General features: G+C 50.4%; 1 protein-coding gene across 1 annotated transcript in view; it reads left to right on the top strand.

The window, feature by feature from the left end:
- The window catches only part of PSD2 (pleckstrin and Sec7 domain containing 2), a 27620-nt gene extending 8944 nt beyond the window's left edge, over positions 1 to 18676 (top strand). Inside the window, exons 6-15 of the mRNA XM_015569588.1 lie at positions 2131 to 2355; positions 3048 to 3106; positions 8213 to 8302; positions 9347 to 9390; positions 10427 to 10617; positions 10786 to 10856; positions 11294 to 11451; positions 12327 to 12471; positions 13688 to 13831; positions 16347 to 18676. Coding sequence (XP_015425074.1) covers positions 2131 to 2355; positions 3048 to 3106; positions 8213 to 8302; positions 9347 to 9390; positions 10427 to 10617; positions 10786 to 10856; positions 11294 to 11451; positions 12327 to 12471; positions 13688 to 13831; positions 16347 to 16556 — 1337 coding nt within the window. The 3' untranslated portion in view covers positions 16557 to 18676. The remainder of the gene's footprint in view (positions 1 to 2130; positions 2356 to 3047; positions 3107 to 8212; positions 8303 to 9346; positions 9391 to 10426; positions 10618 to 10785; positions 10857 to 11293; positions 11452 to 12326; positions 12472 to 13687; positions 13832 to 16346) is intronic.
- Positions 18677 to 21346: the final 2670 nt, after the last annotated feature.

Raw genomic sequence — 21346 nt, 5'->3', positions numbered from 1 at the left:
CACCTCAGAATTTGACTTCAGCACTGCGCCTCCTCTGAGTGTCCGAATGCGTTACTCTTTCCTCCTAGTTGTAGGACTTCCACTCAGCCAGCGTTCCTGTGGTTCTGGATGATGTCCCTTCCGTCTTTTAGTTTCACTTTTGAAATGGTTGTTCGAGGCAGCAAACTCCGGCGTTAACCTATGCCGCCATCTTGGTTCTCTCTCTCAGAGGCTTTCTGCTTAGCTTTTTATGTCCATCCTGCCCCACACATGTCAGAATCTGGCAAATCGCTCAAAGGAAAACTGGCCATGTGTGTACAGCCCCTCGAGCCTCCGGGTTCGTCTCTTCAGCTCTGTGAAGCCACCACAAGTTCTGCCTCCTGCCCGTGCCCATAACCACCAGTGCCCAGGGAGCAAGCAGCTGTGGACAGCCTACTCTCCTCTCCAGAATCCGGGCCCTTTTGGTCTTTGTCAGAACCCGGGTCAGTGTTCTGGTAGCGTAAGAGAGATGCATTCTGCCTTGCTTTCCCTGTCGTTCTCAGTGGACGAGTTGGTCTGCTGCAAGCAGCCCTAGCCTGAGCTGAGGCTGGAATTTGCACTGGAATGAGAAGGGTTGGTCAGGGAGGGCACACAGTGGGTCAGCTCGTGATCAGAGGCTGGACGCTGGGCAGCAGGACCTTGCGTGTCAGCCCAATAGATTGAGGAGCCACAGCAGGTGCTGGGGATAAAGCAGGGTTTGAGGGGCGGTGCTGACAGCCGCATGCGGGAAGCTTTTGACCCAGAGGCGGCAGGCTTCTCATATTCCACCAGGCGGTAGAAGACAGGCCTGAGTTTGGTGGCAGCTGTGCTGGGCTGGGGCTTGGGGAAGCCCCCAGGGAGGGGGTGTTTGAGCTGGGGAGTAGGAGCTGGGCTGGATGGCTCATCGGTGGGACAGGTTAAGGCTGGGATGGGGGATGGGTTTTAGAAAGTGCAGGTGGGTGTGAGAAGAGGGAGAGGAAACACAGAGCTGGGGGCCAGCCGAGGGGAAGGGAACAGAGAGCGGGAGAGACAGGGAGAGGAAGAAAACTCGATGGCAGGCAGAGGGTTTTTGTACAGCAGTTGGTTTATTGGGATGGAACAGTCGTCAGCAGTTTCCGATGCCTTGGGAAGCCTCAGAGGGTCAGGACTGGCTGAGCTGGGCTCACAGGTCCCGGGGTGCCTTAGGAGCAGCGTGAGAGAGGATCAAGCAAAGTGGGCACCACAGAAACCAAGTGAACCATCGCCAAATTAGGAACAAATTAGCTTTGTGAACCAAGACAGATAGAGACCCAAACTATCTCAGCTCACAGCTTCCCCAGGCGAGGGACCTGGCCCCATCCTCCAGGCCCTCTGGTGTGGGGATCAGGCCCCTGAGAGCTCTGCCCTTTGCGTTGGGCCTGGAAGGGGTTGGGAGCTGCCCCGCAGAGGAGAAAAGGCCTCTGGGCAGGGCCCAGCCGCTCAGAGGCCCCGAGCAGTGAAAGTGCCCATCCTGTCCAGGGTCTGAATACATGTGGGGAGGCAGCAGGTGGTGCAAGGTTGCAGGGACAGGAGGGGGCTTGTGTAGTCAGGAGGGCCAGGCCATTATTCTGAGGGCTCTGGTGAGCCAGCAACAAGTTTTAAGCAGGGGTGAGTCTTGACTGCATGTGAGTTTAGAAAGAAAGACCACTGGTGTCTGCAGGGAGGATGTGTCGGGGCATTGCAGGGGTGCCCCTGACTGGAGATGTCCTGGCCCATGATGAGGACAGAGAAGGAGGAGGAAGGGTTGAGATTAGGGGTGAAGAACAACTTGGTAACAGCTCAGACTTGGGGTGGGGGAAGAATGAGGGGGGATAGGGTTGTGCTCTGGGCTTACCTGGTAGCACACAGAGTGAGGAGTGGGTGTGACTGAGGCCGAGCAGTCTGAGGGGCAGGTGTGGTCAGCACAGAGGAGGGAGCAAGGAGTGGGCCTTTACCCCAAAGAAGAGCTGATGCCGGCACTGAGGCGTTCCTCTGTCCATCGCCATCTGTCCCCTGCCTACTTCCCAAAGGCCCTGGAGAGCGATGAGGGCTGGAACTCCAGAAGCTGTCCTGGGGGCCAGGGGCCGTCCCTGAGCTTGGATGCTGGGACACTAGAGCATTGGCCCCTTTGGGCAGGTGCGTGTGTGTGTGTGTGTGTGTGTGTGTGTGTGTGTGTGTGGTGGGGGTTCCTACCCAGACTGACTCAGGGGCTCTGGGAGGCCCTCAGCATCCTTGAATTGCCCCTCAGAACCTTCCTGAAGGCCTTCCCGCTGATGGGGGAGACACAGGAGCGAGAGCGGGTCCTCACTCACTTCTCCCGCCGGTACTGCCAGTGCAACCCCGATGACAGCACCTCGGAAGGTATGGCCACCTGCCCCACTCTGCCTGCCCCACGCTGCCCCTCCCTGCCAGGCCCTGGCTTCCTCCTGCCCTGGTCTGCCTGCCACTTCTGTCCTGCCCAGTAGACACTGAGTGAATGAACTACAGCGCGTGAAATGGGCACAGCCTGCCTGATGTCTTGCCCATTGTCATGCCCCAGGCCTGACACCCTCCATCCTAGAGAGTCAGTCCTTTGGGTCTTCATTCTCCCTGGTCCCCGTTGCAATGCCGACTCTCAGTGTGGGAGTCCTGATGTGGGGGTCTGGGCTGGGGCCCTGTTAGGGGCTGGACCTGCCCTCAGGATGGATCTGAGTTCCAGAAACTGGGGGACTAGGCCAGTTATTGGAAGAGCCATTCCTGGGTCTGAGGTTCAAGGTGAGTTTGGCCACAGAAGGCAGGAGTTTGAGCCAGAGCAGGCCCAGGGTGGCCAGGTCTCCTCAGAGGGGGCGGGCGGGGGGCTGGCCCTGACTTTGGGCAGGCAAGTGACTCCAGGGCTTCAGTGGGGGTAGGACGAGGGGCATCACACTGGCACTGGGCCCTGAGATGGGTTTAGCAGGTGGCTGGCCTCTTCCAATCTCTGAGGCCTTCAGTCTGGCTCTGTCAGGAGACAAGGGGGTGCTGGGGGTGGGAGTGAGTGAGCCCTCACACTGAGGGTGCTGCCATCTCTGATTTAGATGGGATCCACACGCTCACCTGTGCCCTGATGCTGCTCAACACGGACCTGCATGGACATGTGAGTTGGGGAGGCGGGGAGGAGAGGTGTCCTCTCACGGACTCACCCAGGTTGTCAGGGGCCAGCCCTTCCTCCAGCCCCCTTCCTGAGACCTACTGCTTAGGGGCCATGCTTCTTCAGCAGACCAGAGGGCTGGGCAGTGTGGCCTCTAGACATGGTCCTGCCCTAGTTTATCCATCTGACACGGGTCTCGGCCCCATCCAAGCAGGGCAGTGAGAGGAATTTGGGGTGTGCTGAATAAGAGGTGTGACCCTAGCTGCGCCCAGGCCAGTCGTTGCTAAAAGGTCACATGCTCTTCCTACCCATCATCCCACAAGTCCGAATGTGGCCCCATCGAAGCGCCACACCCCGGGTAGCCCCTCCCTGTCAAATGGCAATTTCCCTCCAGAGGCGTTCTCATCACCCTGCCGCCCACCAGCCAAACAGTGGAGGGACAGGTGGGCTGTGAGGCTGTCTGGTCCGGGCCCTGGGCTTTCTGAGTGCTGCTCTGACTCAATGACTCCTTTTTCCTTATCTGCTCCGGGGACCTCCCTCTGGGCTCTCTTGCCCTCCCTCAGGTGGTAAGTGTAGCTGCTGGTGTGCATGTCCTGTGAGCCCTAGACCCTCATCTCCATGTTCCCCTCCATGCCCCCATCACTGTGTCTGGCCCCACCAATCGCTGTCCACTCATTGCTCACCCAGATCCGAGTCCCCTGTTGGGTTGGGGATATTTTAGTGACTCATGGGGACAACAGGGCAGCAGGTCTGGCTCCAGAGTGAACCCAGAATTCCAGGCACATAGGGTGGAAGAAAGAACTGGGACAGACCCGACTTCAGATCCTACTCTTGCCTCCACGGGGTAGCTCTGTGACCCTGGACAGGACACCAGCCCGCTCTGGTCTCAGGTTCTGCATCTGTAGGTGGGAGTAACGGTTTCCCACACATCATCCTGGGAGGGCTGAGAGGTAATGTACACAACACCAAATGTCAAGGTCTGGCACCTAGGAAGGATTTAATTATGAATAATATTATGTAAGAATAGCAATAGTTTTCATTATTACTATTAACGTTTACCTGATGGAGAACCAAAAGGCCCAGCCTGAAGATTCCTGCAGGGTCAAGAATGCAAAGGCCACAGTCCAATGACAGCCTGAGTGGACTAGGGCACATGGGGGCACCTGACCTGGGGAGGTGAGAGCCTTGTGACCTTCGTAAGAAGAGTGGTCATGTGACAACTTTGGTTATGTCCACCTGGGCCCATGGCCATGTGTGGAAGGATGGAAGATATGTGTATCCCATGGGAATGTCACCAGAGCTAATACCTATTAACCTGCTAATGTTCCCCCAAGACCAGCTCGCTCTGTGTATGGAGAGCAGGTCTTACTAGCACATCTTAAAAGGAACGTTAAACGTACCCCACCTACCCTTGGCCGGGCCTGAGAGCAACCTCAGGACCCAGTCACTGCTGTGCCAAACCCTGGATGCCCCCTCCATGGCTAAGAGCTGCTAAGGAGGGCAGCAGCCGCTCTTCAGTGAACCCCCTGGGTGGATAATACTCCTGAGCTTGGTGGGTTTAGCTGCCCATGGCCCCACATTAATGCCTCTAGCTGAAGGGAAACTTCAGCACCTTCATAGTTCAGAGGTGGGTGGGGCAAGACTGTTCATATTAGCAGCCAAGAGACATGGAGGATGCCATCTTTCTAGAGCAGTGGTTCTCAACCTTGGCTGCACATTAGAATCACCTGGGAATCTTTTTAAAATCCTGATTTCTGGGCCTCACCCTCCGGAAATTCTGTTTCTTTGTTATGGGGTGAGGCCACAACATTAGTCACAAAGAAACAGAATTTCCGGAGGATGAGGCCCAGAAATCAGGATTTTGAAAAGATTCCCAGGTGATTCTAACGTGCAGCCAAGGTTGAGAACCACCGCTCTAGAGGCAGTATTGCTCAACGATCAGGAGCAAGGGTCATCGGCTTCTCCACACAACAGCTGTGTGGCCCGGGGCAAGTTACTTACTCACTAAACCTCAGTTCCCCATTGTCAAGTCCCATGAGGCTTAAGGAGACAGCACCGGCCAAGCCTTTAGCCCAGGGCCTGGTTGTTGGAGTTACTGTGAGCTCTCTAAAGGACCCCATGGAAACAGTGTCCCCTGCTGTGTGCCTTCCCTCTCTCTTCCTCACCTCACTGCCTCCTCTCCTCCGGGCCTTGGGATGGGTCTATGGCCAGGCTGGCCATAATCTCCTGCTGGGAGACAGAGGCTGTGGGAGGTCTGAGGGTCAAGGGCGGGCTGGGAGGCCCTGTTGATCCCAAATGGGGTGAGGTGGGGAGAGAAGAGTTGGGAACTTGGAGGTCTCAGCTCATCCCTCCACCCTTGGCTTTGGGATGATCTGTGTATTTGTCTTTTTCTTTTCTTTTCTGGGTACATGTCTTTTTGCTTGGTTGTAATTATGTTTTAAATTGGATAATTTACCTGGTGTGATTTCACTTCTTTGTAATTTGTTGTCTTGCTTTTCTATCCAGAGAGAGATCAGTTTTAGTAGCTGTTTCATGTGGACTTGAAAAGGAAATGTATTCTTTAGGTGTTGGTTGAAATACCCTATATGTGTAGATAAGGTCAAGTCTTTTAATTTTGTTGCAAAAATCTTGTGTCTCTCTTTAGTGATTTTTTTTATTGTGGTAAAAATACACATAACATAAAATATATGGTTTGCAATTTTTCCCCATTCTGTGGGTTGTCTTTTTACTCTCTTGATAATGTCTTTTGATGCACAAAAGTTTTAAGGTTTTATGAAGTCCAATTTATCTATTTTATCCTGTTGCTTGATTTTAGTGTCATGTGTAAGGAACTATGGCCAAATCCAAGGTCATGAAAATGTCATAGGTTTTCTTGTGATGTCTTTGTCAAGTTTTAGTATCAGGGCCGAATGGAAGAGTTAGGAAGTGTTCTTTTCTCTTCAATTTTTTGCAAGAGTTTGAAAAGTATTGGTGCTGATTTTTAAAAATATTTGATAAAATTTACTAATGAAGCCATCTGGTCCTGGGCTTTTCTTTATTGTGAGGTTTTTGATTATTGATTTAATTCCTTTACTTGTTACAGGTCTATTCAGATTTCCTATTTCTTCTTGAGCCAGTTTTGGTAGTTTGTGTGTTTGTAGGAATGTGTCCATTTCATCTAGGTTATCTAATTTATTTGCATTACTTAATTGTTAACTAATTAATTGTTTAATATTCTTGTTCTTCCTGTTACCAAGAAAGCAGTGTTAAAAATTCCAACTGACTGGCCTGTGTGACTCAAGTTGGTTGGAGCATGGTCCCATACTCCTAAAGGTGGCTGGTTTGATCTCAGTCAGGGCATGTGCAGGGAGGTGACCAATCCATGTTCCTCTCTCATATTAGTGTTCTCTCTCTCTCTTTCTCTCCCCCTTCCTCTCTCTCTCTCTCAAAATCAATAAGCATGTCCTCGGGTGAGGATTAAAAAATGTTGGACTTACCTCTCCATAGTTCCCTCCTTGGCAGGATCTTTACCCTTGAAGTCCTCACTACCTTTATATTTCTCCCAGTGCCTTCACCCAGATGTTTTATTAATATTTTGACCAGCAATTATTTTTTTCTGAGAGGTTTTAGCTGCAACAAGATGGTCTGTTGTTATGAGGATTGGAAAATTTGCCTGGTTATTTTTTTGATTTTGTACTCCCGACTGATGGCTGGGGAATGTTCAGTGTGTGTGGAACTCAGACAATATTATCAATATTGCCTTCATACTCCTCTATTATGAGTGCACACATACATGGCTATATATGCACATGCATACATACAAACATGTATACACATAAACATACGAAACACACTATATCAATGCACACGTAGGATCTCTTCTCCTTAAGCCTTTGGAAAAGGTCGAGAAAACTCTTGCTTGTCAGCTACTCATAAAACCTTGTCTCATTGCTTTCTGAATTGTTTTCTGTGGCGTATAAGTGTCACACATGATGTTAATAGATTCTCTTTGTTAAAATGGCGCCAAAGTCAATAAATTTGGGAAATTGTCCATGGAATCATTACCTTGGAGACATTTAAGCATGTTAAAGACCCTGAAACATGTAAGTAAACTTACTTGATTATGAAATCCCTTTTAGGGGAATACCTATGCCAGTGGTAGGTAATCTTGGGAGACACCGTCTATAGCAAACCTAAATCCACAAAATACTACACCGATAAGTATCTGGTGTTCAAGGGTCTTCGTGTTCACAGAGATGAAGTGTCATCCAGTGTTTCCTCAAATGTGGCCATTGCAAGGAGAATCTGAAAGTATCAGGTGTTGGGTTTGGAGGGCTGGAGCCCCTTTGCTACTTAGTTGGTAAAAAATATGAAGACAGAACTTTGGGGTCTGCTTATTCCCAGCTATTTGTCTGTTTGTACGTCCTGGAGTAAAACCATCTGCTTGGGTTCCCTTGGTTCCAGCCAAGCTCAGCACGGGGTACCCATATGTGTTGGTTGGAATTGATTTTTGATTCTCATAAGACCAAACTCTCCCTCACTTCACCGACCTCTTAGAGGTCCTGCCACCCCTCTGCACAGGTGAGAGGGTGAGACAGTTGTGACGGAATACACAGAGCTTCTGCTCAGGAGCCAAGAGGCCTGGCTTCAAGACCTGGGGAGAGTTAGCCATGGAGGAGCGGGTGAGAGCATGGGCTTGGGTGTCAGACACACTCAGACCTTCCACTTCCTTGCTGTGTGATCATGGGCATATCATCTTCCTGCATTTCAGTTTCCTTACCTGTCAGATGGGGTTAATGATAACAACCACCGTTCCTTCTCCTTGTGAAAAGAAACAATGTCATGCATGTCAACTGCAATACCTAGAACATAGTAGGCACCTGGCAAATGTCAACTATTACAATACTTCATTCAATCTGACTCCTTCAGCTGGGTTTGAGGAGAACCCCAACCTCTCATGATGCTCGAGGATCAAATAGATCTTGAATGTAAATAAAGAGTTTTGTAAACTCTTGGAGACAGAGGGAAGTCCTCACCTTGATGCTGCCTCATCCCTTCTGGCTGGGCAGGGCAGGTGTGGGGATGGCACCAGGCTCTGCCCTACTCTCAGGCAGAACTGTTTCTCCATTACAGAACATTGGCAAGAAGATGTCCTGCCAGCAATTCATTGCCAACTTGGACCACCTGAATGATGGCCAAGACTTTGCCAAAGACCTGCTGAAGGTATAACCTGCTAAGGGCTCCCCTTTCCCCAGCTGTTCCAGGGTGGGTGGAGAGAAGAGAGGCCTCTGCCCCACTACAATTATATTCTAGATTCTTAATGCCGAGGTCAGGGCCACCATGACTTTGGGACGGAGTTAGAGATCATCCAGCTCAACATTTGACTGTTACGTGTCTTGAGTTAGGCAGAGGTGTCACGGTCACATCAGCACTGCCACCAACTGTCACAGCTCTCATGGCCATCACCACCATCCTTACCACCACCACTGCCATCAATTTCACCATAAAGAAAAATCCCACTCATTCCTTCAACATCCCCAGGAATTAAGGGAATTTAGTTTTCCCTTGAGGCTGAGGCCCAGGGTAGAGCTCTGGCCTTATAGGCCTGGTCAGTTCTTGCTTTAGAGGATGAAAGACAGTTTTGTTTTGTTTTGTTTTGTTTTGTTTTGAGGTAGAAATGAGTTCAGTTTTAGATAGTGGGTTTGAAGGTCCTGGTGATACCAGAGGGACAGTTGGATAGTGAGTTTGGAGGTTAAAAAAATAAAAGATTGTCTCCACCACTCTCTTATAATTACTTTCTTCACCATCAAGAAGCACTTGTTATTGGTGAGATCAAATCATCTCAGTCTCACCATCCACCTACACACTTCTCATCTACTCATTCACCCACAAATTCAGCCTCCCATGCATCCATCCTTCCACCCTCTCACCCATCAACTCAGTCATTCACCCATCACCCATACAGACATCCCCTACACCCCTAAATATCCCCCACACCAGTCACCCACTCACCATCCACCCATTTCCCCACCCATTCACCTACCTACCAACCCATCTACCTACTCTCTCATACTCAAATCTGTCCACCCAGTCATATACCCAATCATCCGCCTCATTCACTCACCCATCCAACAAACAAGCATGAATCAAACACCCACTTGCCCCACTGGCTGAAAGGTGCTCCCTCACTGTGTCCACATTTTTAGAGGTAGATGGAGATTTCTTTGATTTTTCATTAGAGTTCCTCTCTCTCTACTCCTCTCCCAGGCCCTTTACAACTCCATCAAGAATGAAAAGCTGGAATGGGCCATGTGAGTAGTGTCCATGGGCCCAAGTATGGGGACACTGAATCACTCACTGGGAGGGCGAACGGGAGTGGCTGGGGGGTGCTGGGATGGCATTCATGCCACTCTCCATGGTGCTGATTTTTTCACCCCAGGGCCTGTTGACCCCTGTCCAGCTGGCCAAACCTGATTTCCCCTTTGGGTTCGTTTTCTGTCTTGATAAAAAGTGTGCAGTGTTTACACTGCTATGGAACAGATTGAACGGTGACGTTAGTTGCACATTGGCTTCCTGTATTGGAGATACTGTCACTATTCCCAAATAATAACTTTCCCCTTTGGGAAGTAGGTAGGTAGACAGGAGGCATGGGGCTCCCTATAACCCAAGAATATGACCGACCATGTTTAGGCGGCAACTGTTCTTGGCAGTGGGGATGGGTGGCTGCCCCCTAACTTTCCCTGTGAAGGCAGTGAGTCCTGAAGGTGGGCCACTTGGAAAGAGGTGAGGTGACCTTGCTCGTTGGGGAGACTGAGTAGCTCTGGAGAAAGCGGCTGCTCTGCCCTGCTGTGTCCCCAGGGCAGCCTGAGTCTTTGGATCTGTGCAGAGGTCCCAGGCGGGGCTTGTTAGGAATTTCAACCCCACGGGGAAGAGCTGGCACTTCTACCAATGCTCAATGGGAGTCCTCACCTCCTGGCTGCCCTTCCCCAGCATATCTGTGGGGCTTGGGCAGCAGCTTCAGTCTGGCTGTGAGTTACTGCTCCCTGGAGCTGGGCTTTCAGGGTTGGAGAGAAGATGAAGACCAGGAAGGAGATCTGGAGATAATAAGGTCTTCAACTTTGTGATCAAGGGTGGATTGGAACTTGGAGGTAAAAAAAAATCAAAAAGCAGAGGTCAAGGGTCAGAACTGAAGACTTGAAGGGAGGAGTCAAAGCTCTAGAATCGGAACCTCTGCTTTTCTGCTCTTCCCCTTGACTGGCTCTCAGAGGAGTGGTTGGGGGGTCGAGGGCATGCTGAGGTGGGGCTGAGGCCTCCCGGAGGTGGTGCTCAGGCCTAGCGCTTTCCCAGTGACGAGGATGAGCTGAGGAAGTCACTGTCTGAGCTGGTGGATGACAAGTTTGGGACCGGCACAAAGAAGGTGACACGGATCCTGGATGGTGGCAACCCCTTCCTGGACGTCCCACAGGCTCTCAGCGCTACCACCTACAAGCATGGTGTGCTGACCCGGAAGACCCACGCGGACATGGATGGCAAGAGGAGTGGGTGTCAGGCGGGGGAAGAGGCGTGGGGAGGGATGCTAGTCCAGGTGGGATCCACCCCCTTTGCCAGTCTTCCGGGGATGCACATGCAGGTAGATGTGCTGGGAGGCAGGGGAGGAGATATTGGGGTGGGTGGTTGCAGCCACACTACCTGTGCCCTGTCCCCAGCGCCCCGTGGGAGGCGTGGCTGGAAGAAGTTCTATGCGGTGCTCAAAGGGACCATCCTGTACCTGCAGAAGGTGAGAGACTGCCTCAGTGTCCTTGCCCAGCAAGGGTCAGCTCATTCCCCCAACCAGCCCCTGCCTTGTGCCCAGAGTGTGCTGGAAAGGACCTGGGGCTTAGGCTGGTAGATGCTGGGTCCTAATCAAGAAGGGGCCCGACTTGGGCTCACCCAGAGCTTTGGTCAGTTCAGGGAGAGTGTTTTTAAGTGCCCAGGGGCTCAGAGGATAGCAGTGTAAGGCCTGTGCAGGCCTCTGGGGTAACTGAGGAGTGCCTGCAGTGATTCTTGTTGGGGTTGGCATGGTGTCACAGCAGCAGGACTTGAACATGGAGGGAGATATCTCAACAGAGAGAGGGAGAACAAGAGGGAGGGCAGGCGAGGGTGGAGGAAATGTGGGTCAGTAAGCCTGAGCCTGGCCATGACAGAGCCTTGCCCACCTCTATCCCACCTGTCCAGGATGAGTACAGGCCTGACAAAGCTCTGTCTGAGGGTGACTTGAAGAACGCCATTCGCGTGCACCATGCTCTGGCCACCCGGGCCTCTGACTACAGCAAGAAGTCCAATGTGCTCAAGCTGAAGACGGCTGACTGGAGGGTCTTCCTGTTCCAGGCACCGTGAGTAGGAGTGGGAGCCCTTTGCTCCCTTTGGACTCAGAGCCGGCAACAGGGAGCCTGCACCGTACCCCTCTCCTCATCTGCTTTAGGGGAGGTGCCCTCAGCTCCCCCTGCATGCGTATCCGCTCAGCACAAACCAACAGCAGCCCCCCCACCCCCCTGCAGCAGTGGTTCTCCAAGTGTGGTCTCCTCAGCGTCTCCTGGAGACTTGTTAGCAATGCAGCTTCTCTGGCCCCACCTTAGACCTGCTGACTCAGAACCTGTGGGGATGGGCCGGCAGTTGGGTTTTAACAAGCCCCCCAGGTGGTTCTGGTGCTGAACTCCCTACACAAGGGGCAGATGGAGTCTATGAACCATCCTCCACTTTAAGTCGTGGTGGGGGGACGGGAGGGAAAGACTTGCCCTACAGTTTCTCTGTAAGGCTGTCCGTCCACTCCCCTGTACACCATCCTCCTGTGACTTCAGACGGGGCTTTCACGTTTCATATGAGAGAGGCGAGTAGGCGAGCTCTCAGGATGGGCGTGTCTGTGCCCGGGAGGGAGGTGGGGATGACCGGCTGCCTCTAATGATCCTGGGCCATCCGGCTCCAGGACCCCGTAGCTCCATGGCCTGAGCTCTGGACCTGGCAGCTTTATCTTCACATGAAAATCCAGGTCTTGCCTGGGATCTGGGACAGAAGGGAGCTCCCTATCCAGATATGACCAGGCCACCTCAGCCCCCCAGCCCACCCTCCTCCCTCACTCCTTTGCCCACCTACGTGGAGGTACTTGTGCTCTCTCTCTGCCAGGCTAGTGCTGGGTATGGGGTGCGGGATAGGGAAGAGGGAGTCCTATTGTGAGGCACGGGTGCCCTTTGCCCTCCCATTCTGTCCCCAGGAGCAAAGAAGAAATGCTGTCCTGGATCCTTAGGATCAACCTGGTGGCCGCCATCTTCTCAGCCCCGGCCTTCCCAGCTGCTGTCAGCTCCATGAAGAAGTTCTGTCGGCCCCTGCTGCCCTCCTGCACCACTCGCCTCTGCCAGGTACAAGCTCCTGGGCTCATAGCACCGCCTCCCCAGGCTGCCTCCCCCATGCCAGGCCCCCTCATTTAATAGCCCTCACCTCAGCTCCTACACAGTATCCTGGGCTCAGAGCCAAGGCGAAGGGACAGATACTCTCCCCGCTCACCCCTACTTACAGATGGGAAGACTGAGGCCACACACAACACTGGCCTGGTTATGCTGTGGCGAGTGGGATGGGTGTGCTTCTATGCCAACGGCAGTGTATCCTGTGGGTGTGATTGCGGGTCGGTGGGCATCATGTATGTTTGGCATGAGTGTGAGAAAATGTGTGTGTTACAGGGAGCTAGGGGTAGGAAGACGTGACTGATCCTTTATCCAGTCATCTACCCTTAAATGTTTTATTTGTAATCCCAGAAACTCCAATTCATCCAAACTCCAGCTTTTCAGTTATTTTGTGTTTTTATTTTGAGAGGAAAGGCTAAATGGAGGACCACAGCTTGAGAGGGAGAGGGCACGGGAAGCTTTTACGTCCTGTCTTTGCCAGCTGCTGGCCCTTTTCCTACAGGGCCCTTCTCCTGGGTCTCTCCACGGAGCTCCTGGGGCTGCTGCTTAGGCCCAGAGCCTCTACGCATGCTTACTCAATGCACTGTACATGCATTCACACACGTGCACACACATGCATGCAGCCCATTGCTCACATAGCACAAAGCAATGTGACTCTACTGTGGTGGGATGTGTGCATGCTCTTGTCTGTGTGACAGTGTCTCTGCCTGTCTTTCAGTGTGATCCTGGGTCTGTGACCATTATATGTGGCTGGCATGAGTGTAAGAGAATGTGTGAATTGTGTGGAGCCAGGGGTAACTAAGGCCAGGCTGCCCCCAGTCCAGTGTGTTTGTGTGTGCATCTGAGAGTCCATATGAGCCAGGGCATGTCTCTGGGTGATTGTGTGTCTGTCAGGGAGTGTGTATGTGCACATACAGGCTTAGGTCTCTAGTCTCCCAAGCTTGCTGGGGGAGGTGGGGCGTGGTATCTAGGAGAGCTGATGCCAAGCAGGGAGGAAGGAAGAAGGTGGAGGAGCATTCCCTCAATTCCAGAGCCTGGCTCTACCCCACATACTGATGACCCTGGCCAGGCCTCAGTTTCCCTGTGGTGAAGCAGATCCTGGCAGGACAGGATTAGATGCGCCCCTATGACATCCTGAGAGCGGGATCTCACGGCGCAGGACTTGTCTTTGCAGGAGGAGCAGCTGCGTTCTCATGAGAATAAGTTGAGGCAGGTGACGGCAGAACTGGCTGAGCACAAGTGTCGCCCAGTGGAGAGGGGCCACAAGTCCAAGGAGGCGGAGGAGAGCCGGCTGAAGGAGCACTATCTCACATTTGAGGTGGGCCTCTGTGGGATGGATGGTGACGGACAGGGCTGGGGCCCAGGAGGCCAGCTCCACCTACCCTCTGCCACTTCTCACCACCAACATCGTCCCATAGTCAGGGGGTTTCCTAGTCTGGGGCTCCCCTGAGGCAATCATGAACCATGCATGGTCTCCTATGGGCCAGTCTGCACAGTCCAGCTGTCAGTGATGTCTCCCAAAGAGCACCAGCTGGGCTCTACCAGACCTTCCTCCCCTCTCACCGCTCCTCTCCTCTCAAGCCCCTCTTCACCTCCACTTTCCCACAGGCCCAGCTTCTCAGGAAGCTACAGAATCCCACGCCCTATCCATGTGACTTTCCCCTCTTTGTCTCATTTTCCTCTTTCACCATGTTTCTTGAGCAGAGCAACTTCATCTCTCTTTCTAAGCCAGCGGTTCTCAACCTGTGGGCCGCGACCCTTTCACAGGGGTCGTCTAAGACCATCGGAAAACACATATATAATTACATATTGTTTTTTGTGATTAATCACTATGCTTTAATTATGTTCAATTTGTAACAATGAAATTGGGGGTCACCACAACATGAGGAACTGCATTAAAGGGTCGCGGCATCAGAAAGGTTGAGAACCACTGTAAAAGCTCTCCCTTCTTTCCATCTCATCTCTCTCTGCCCACTCCCCTGATTCTGCCCACGATGATTCCCAAATGGGGCTGACTGAGTGTCACCTTCATTGGTTGAGGGATGGGGGTTGGCTTGAGGGAGGAAGGCAGGAGCCATTTTGGACCGGCCTTGGGACTGCCCTGCACATGGGAGTGGACAGCCAGCCAGATAGGCTGGAACTGAGCTAGGAAGCCCCCAGAGCAGGAAGGGCGAGAAGTTACCCAATCTCAATCTCTAAATTTCTGCACTGATTTTCTGTTGAGGTGTGGGGAAGAGAGGAGAGACCCTGATAGACCCTGACATTTGGAAAAACATAAAGCTTTGTAGCTTATAGAAATCTTCTCAGATCCACACTCTCTGCAAGGTAAAAATGGTGATGGCAAAAGCTACAGTGGACTGATCTCTTATGAATTTCCAGGTGTGATTCTCATCACTTACCTTCTATGGATTGATTTAATCCTCATATTAACTCTGTGAAGTCGGTTCTGTTATGATCCCCATTTCACAGACAGGGAAATTGAGGCTTCGGGAGGTCAGATCACTTGCCTGAGGTGACATAGTTAAAAAGAAGTGCAGGAGCCAGGATCCTAAACCAGGGGATAGATTATAGTTCCAGTGTCCTGGTCTTTCTCACTCCCACCTGGTTTAACTGGGGAGCGGGATGTGAAGCCCTGCAATGAAGGGCCTTTCTGTTCCCATGTGTGAGCTGGGCAGGAATGGAGTCTCCTGACCCTCACTCCCTGCTTTTTCTAGGACTTTAGCCCCCTTGACTGTGATGAGGGCCTAAGCTCAGTGTCCAGGCCCTCAGACACTGTCAAATCAACCTCCTAAATGTTTATCAATTTACAACTCGGTTAATCGCTTGTGAATTTACCTTTCTGTCTATGCCCTCACCAACACTGGATATTATTGAATGTTTTAATCTTCACCAATCTGATAGGCTCAGCAAGTGGTGTCTTATTGCTATTTTAATTTGGATTAATTAAAAATTTTTAATTGTGCCCAGCCAGCATGACTCAGTGATTGAGCATCAACCTATGAACCAGGAGGTCACACTTCAATTCCCAGTAAGGGCACATGCCCGAGTTGAGGGCTGAGGTCTCGATCCCCAGTAGGGGGTGTGCAGGAGGCAGCTGATCAATGATTCACTCTCATCAATATTTCTATTTCTCCCTCTTCCTTCCTCTCTGAAATCAATAAAAAATATTTCTAAAAATTTTAAGTTGTGATAAAATACACATAGCATAAAGAATCATTGATCAGCTGCCCTCCTGCATGCCCCCTGCTGGGGATAGAGCCCACAACCCAGGCATGTGCTCTTGACCGTAATTGAACCCGGGACCCTTCAGTCCACAGGCCAATGCTCTATCCACTGAGCCAAACTGACTAGGGCTCTTCTATTCTTTAGATTTCCTTTTTACTCTATTGATTGGGTCCTTAGATACACAGAAGTTTAAAATTTTGATGTAATCCTGCCCTGGCCGGTGTGGCTTAATTGTTTGAGCATTGTCCTGTGTACCAAAAGGTTGCTGGTTCGATGCCCAGTCAGGCCACATGCCCAGGTTTCAGGCTTAATCCCCAATAGGTGTTTCTCTCTGTCTCTCTCCCTTCCTTTCTCTTTAAAAATCAATAAAAACATATTTAAAAAAGACTTCCTCTTTAAAAATGTTTTTGAATGTAATCCCATTTGTTTTTACTGTTGTTGCCTGTGCTTTCCTATTATTTTTATTGGATTGTTTATCTCCTTTTTATTGACTTATGGGAGTTCTGAATATTACGGAAGTTAGTCTTTTGTCATCTAAGATACAAATCGTTTTCCACATTTTGCTGTCTTTTGACTTTGTTTTTTACCTTTCTCTGCTCTCTCCCTAGAAAAGCCGTTATGAGACCTATATCCACCTCCTGGCTGAGAAAATCAAAGTGGGCTCAGATGACCTGGAGCGGATTGAGGCCCGGCTGGCCCCCCTGGAAGGGGACGACCCTTCCCTCCGCAAGACACACTCGAGCCCTGCCCTCAGCCAGGGCCATGGATCTGTGACTGGCAGCAAAGCCACGAAGGATACCACTGGACCTGAGACTTAGCTCCACGGATGAGCAGGCCCCAGAAGCAGGCAGATGCCCCCAGAGGGGTCAGAGAGCACAATTCCAGCCACAGGCCAATTGGGCCAGCTCCAGGCAGCGATGGGCAGCCAGAGGGGTGTGGAGAGTCCCATGAGCCAAGGAGATGGAGATGCTATCCATGGCATTGATTTTGTATTCTAGGGCTTTTCTGGGCCTCAGACCCTCTCCTCAGCCCTTGCATCCCTGTCCACCACGGAGCCTCATGTTGTAGGCCTGTTGTGTGCATGCTCTATATACCATCTCACTGGTGAAGCGGGAAGGGCAGTGGACTTCCCAGGCCTTCGTCTTCTCACAAGTTCTTCCCTCATCGCTCTTGTTTCGAAGGGCAGGCCTGGACTCCAGGTCTCAGCTTGGACCCCCACCCCTTTCCCTTCTCCTTCCTCTGAGTTGAGCAGCAGCAGGTCTGCAGACCACCAGCACTATCCTCCCTTCCTCTACACAGCAGCCTCTGGAAACACACCCCATTCTCCCGCTCACATTGCAATAATCAAGGACCCGGGTCTGTTCCCCCGAGCTGCACTGTCTCCACTCATGTGTGCGTCCATCTCACCATCCATCCATTGAGGCCACTGCTGCTTTCTTTTATACGGACACAAGTGTATAGATACAGGAATTACATATCTATGTAAGAACCCCCTTTAAAGATGGTTTTGGAACTGATATCAATTAAAATAAGATGAAGGAAAAGCCTATTTCAGGGCTGCTATCTGGCCCCCTGGTGGCCCTGACACTCTGGAAGGAAAGGTGGAAGTAGTATTGACCTCCTCTCACTCCATTTCCCCCCTCTTCCGGCTGACCTGTGACTTACATGGCTCTTACAGTTGATGTTTTGGAATAAATAGGCAGTGTGTGTGCGCCACCCTACCTGTCCCACCGGCATCATGGTGTGTGAGTGGGGCGGGGCCGTGGCTCTGTTTATTTTTTGGTCTTTATGTTGGTGCTGCCAGGTCTCTGTGCTCCAGAGATGGCCTCTTGTTCAGATCTGCTGTTTCAGGAATAAAAGACAATCTGCCTTGCAAATAGCCCCTTGTCCATAAGCGGGAAGATATTGATGGGGGAAAGGTTGTGGAAACTGTTCACCCTTGGTCTTGGGAAAAGGTGGGATGACAAGTTGCTGATTGTTTTTTAAGTTGATATTTCTTTCACTATTGTAGTGACTCGGAAATGCTAGCTAAGGACATGTTTGGGAAGAAAGAGAAATTTGCCACATGATGATCACAGACTAGCATCCTTTAAACCCTGAGTCCTTCAGGCTGACAAGTGGTGGGGGTGATGACACCCTCAGTGCAGCTATGATGAGTAAACCCTATCTATTTTTTAAATAGATTAATGTAGTTAGGCCAGCAATTTGATCTCAGTGGTAACGTATTTAGTTAATAAGTCAACCTTGCAACTAAGTACCCGACATTTACAAGTCCACTCATTTCATGTGAGGGATATGTGAGTCTGTGGAGAGATGTAGTGATTTAAATCCAGATTATTTAATTTGGATTGTATGAAAAATGGCGGCGGCGTAGGTGGAAGCTACAATGACACTCTCCCATGACCAAACTGGAAATACAAAATACGGAAGCACCACCCTGAAAAATCAACTGAGGACTAGCCGGAGAGAACCCTGATAACCAAGGACAGAAAGCAGATTATTTAATTTGGATCAGCTGAAGTGTATTTCTAATCAAACCATCTGGCCCCTTCATTTTGCTGAGGATAATTAAATGCTCATTTAAGTGAAATTGAAAGAGCAGTGTGGCAACATGAAGAGCTTTCTGTGCTTTCTCCATGCTTCTCAAAGGTCTTTTGATTTGGGGGGTCAGCTTCCCACAATCCACCTTCTGAGGGCAGGTGAGTGAAAACAGAGGAGCAAGCCCTGTCTGTTGCAGACAGATGTACTTCCCTGAGCACTTGTTGTGCCTCTGATCAGTAAAAAACATTTTTTAGCTCACTTTCTTAATTGTATAATTATTTATTGTAAATTATATACATGTTCTACTGTACTAAAATATTATGTACATTATAAAACATACACAAAAATAGAAATTTAAAAAAGATGAGATGAAAATAAATGTAAATCAAAGTTCTAATATTTTTTTCCTGCATTCTAATGGACCATTATGTTCACCCCACAAAATAACGCCCGTTTTCCAGGACTGTCCAAATCCAGGGGCCGGAGGACGGCAGGTGAGATGCTGCAAGTGGTTGCACCACCTACTGGTCCTGGGACGTGGCTGCAGCTCAGGGACTCCTGGAGGCTGCCTCTTGAAGACAGAGTCTCTTGAGCATTCATCCTCTCACTCAATGAAGGTCAACAGTACTGCACATTGTGCTGGTTGCTGGGGATACTGCGGGGAGAAAAGGATTGACCAGCTACCTGTCCACGTGGGGCTCACAGTCTAGAGGGGAGGGGGACAGACAGTCACCATCACCATTTGGGACTCTGGGAGGGCTGGGGAGACAAGCCAAAGATGACCTGGCAGAGAGAAGAAAGAATTGGAGGAGGAAAAAGACTGATTCAGGAAGCTGCCCAAATGTCCTAAGTGCTCCTGGAGACAGGGTGGTAGTAGGGAAGTCACTTCCTGAACTGGACCTCTTCCTGACAGGCCAACTGAAAATGCCACAAGGCAGAAATTTGAGAGGCGGGTGGAGAAAGGGCCTGCTCCCAGGTTCCTTTCACACTTGTGAAATGAATGAGTAGCCGCAATGACAAGAAAAGAATCAAGGACTACATTAGGTTCCAGCCTTAGACTCTCAGCAGGTATCTTAGAATCCAGAGCAGATAATGAAGGCACTGAATGGGCTCATGTGAAGGCCAGTAAGTTCATCAGGCGGTTATTCAGAAATACTTGGGGTCACATAGAGCAGTGGTTCTCAACCTTAGCTGCACATTAAAATCACCTGGGAATCTTTTTAAAATCCTGATTTCTGGGCCTCATCCTCCAGAAATTCTGTTTCTTTGTTACTAATGTTGTGGCCCCACCCCATAACAAAGAAACAGAATTTCTGGAGGATGAGGCCCAGAAATCAGGATTTTAAAAAGATTCCCAGGTGATTCTAATGTGCAGCCAAGGTTGAGAACCACTGACATAGAGGTTGGTGGGTTCATTGGAGTCATGGAGGTGGTTTCTGATAAAAGTTTAGAAGGTAACAGCAACTTGACCCTCGGGAGGGTCAAATGAGGACACTAAGTTGGGTGAAGAGTTCATTCCTCATTACTTGGGGTCATGAAAAGGTCAATGGGTTCACGAAGAGTTCATTTCTAATTACTTGGGGTCATATAGAGGTCAGTGGGGTCATTGGAGTCATGGAGGTGGTTTCTGACCAAAAGTTTAGAAGGTAACAGCAACAGGCTCTCAGAAGGGCCAAATGAGGACACTAAACTGGGTCATGGAGAGGTCAATGGGTTCACCAAGAGTTCAATCCTAATTACTTGGGGTCATGAAGAGGTCAATGGGCTTACCAAGAGTTCATTCCTAATTACGTGGGGGTCACATAGAGGAACCACTTGGCTTTCAGAAAATTTAAAGCCAACAGAAACTCAGAGCCAGTAGAGGGATCGAATGACAATGTCAGATTGAGGCTAGGAGAGGTCAGTGATTTGCAGGTTTGTGTAGCATTTAGTTCATTATTTTCATTTATTTCATTGTAATGTGTTTTTTCTTTTGGTTCCAGTGCCCCCACAATGAATACGACTTGAGTTCTTTATTTTTCTCCATAAACTCCCTTTCATCTAGTTTTTGCTATTTTGAGTCAAGAATGCAAGACACAGGTTATCCTCATCACCATCATCAGAGTAGCGCTTACAGGCACCTGCAGGCAGACCTCATTTTATTGCGCTTCGCTTTATCGTGCTTCACAGATGTTGTGTATTTTATAAACTGAAGGCAAGACCCTTCAACAGCAAAAAACATTATGACTTGCTTTATTGCAAGACTTGCTTTACTGGAACTGAACCCGCCATATCTTCAAGGTATGCCTGTATCACGTGCCAGAAGCTACACGGGTGCTTTACATAGATAAGCTCCACAACAACGCTTTGAAGTAGGTATCAGCATCACCATTTAAGTCTAGGAAACTGCAGTCTAGAGAAATCACACAGGTAGTGAGGGTGGGGGTGGAATCAGAGCTCAGGCCCTGCTGACATCTGTAGGTCCTCTCAATACTAAACCTCGCTGTCCCTCCCATCTGTCTGTCTCCCAACTGACCAGATACATCTGAGGGCATCCATGCGCCTGTGCACACAAGTCAAACACCTGAGCAATTTGGATAGAAGACTTCCTCACGTCGGGCTGGAACATAATGGTTCCTGGCACTGGGCACTGGTTTAATAAATTAATCAATGAGGGCAAAGGTTCTTAACCCTGGACCTTCCTCTGCCTTCTCCATGCCTGAAATTATGTACTCTTCATCAGGGATGCGGGTTTAGACAAGCCCTAGTTCTGAGGGGTCTAGAGTTGGGAAAAGTGTAACACCCCGTGGGCTTACAAGTTGCAGCAGCTGTGGTCCTCCTGGCAGCTTAGGGTACCCATTATCCGCGTTGCATGTCCAGACTTTGCTTGTGACATGCCTGAAGCCCCAAGGGTCATCTTGCCTCAGCTGCCCCGTGCCAACCCCACAATCCTTCCTTCCTCACCCACCTAGGCCCGGAAGCTGTTGTCTCAGTCGGGCCCCTGTAGCTCCAGGGAAGGAACTGGGCCAGGGTTCTGAAGCTGAGCTTGAAACAGAGTAATTTGCGTCAGCCCCTTGGCCAGGTTCCC

This window comes from Myotis davidii, unplaced genomic scaffold, assembly GCF_000327345.1.
Source record: "Myotis davidii unplaced genomic scaffold, ASM32734v1 scaffold545, whole genome shotgun sequence".
Taxonomy (NCBI): domain Eukaryota; kingdom Metazoa; phylum Chordata; class Mammalia; order Chiroptera; family Vespertilionidae; genus Myotis; species Myotis davidii.
The sequence above is the reverse complement of the archived record's forward strand: the minus strand, read 5'-3'. Positions and strand labels throughout refer to the sequence as shown.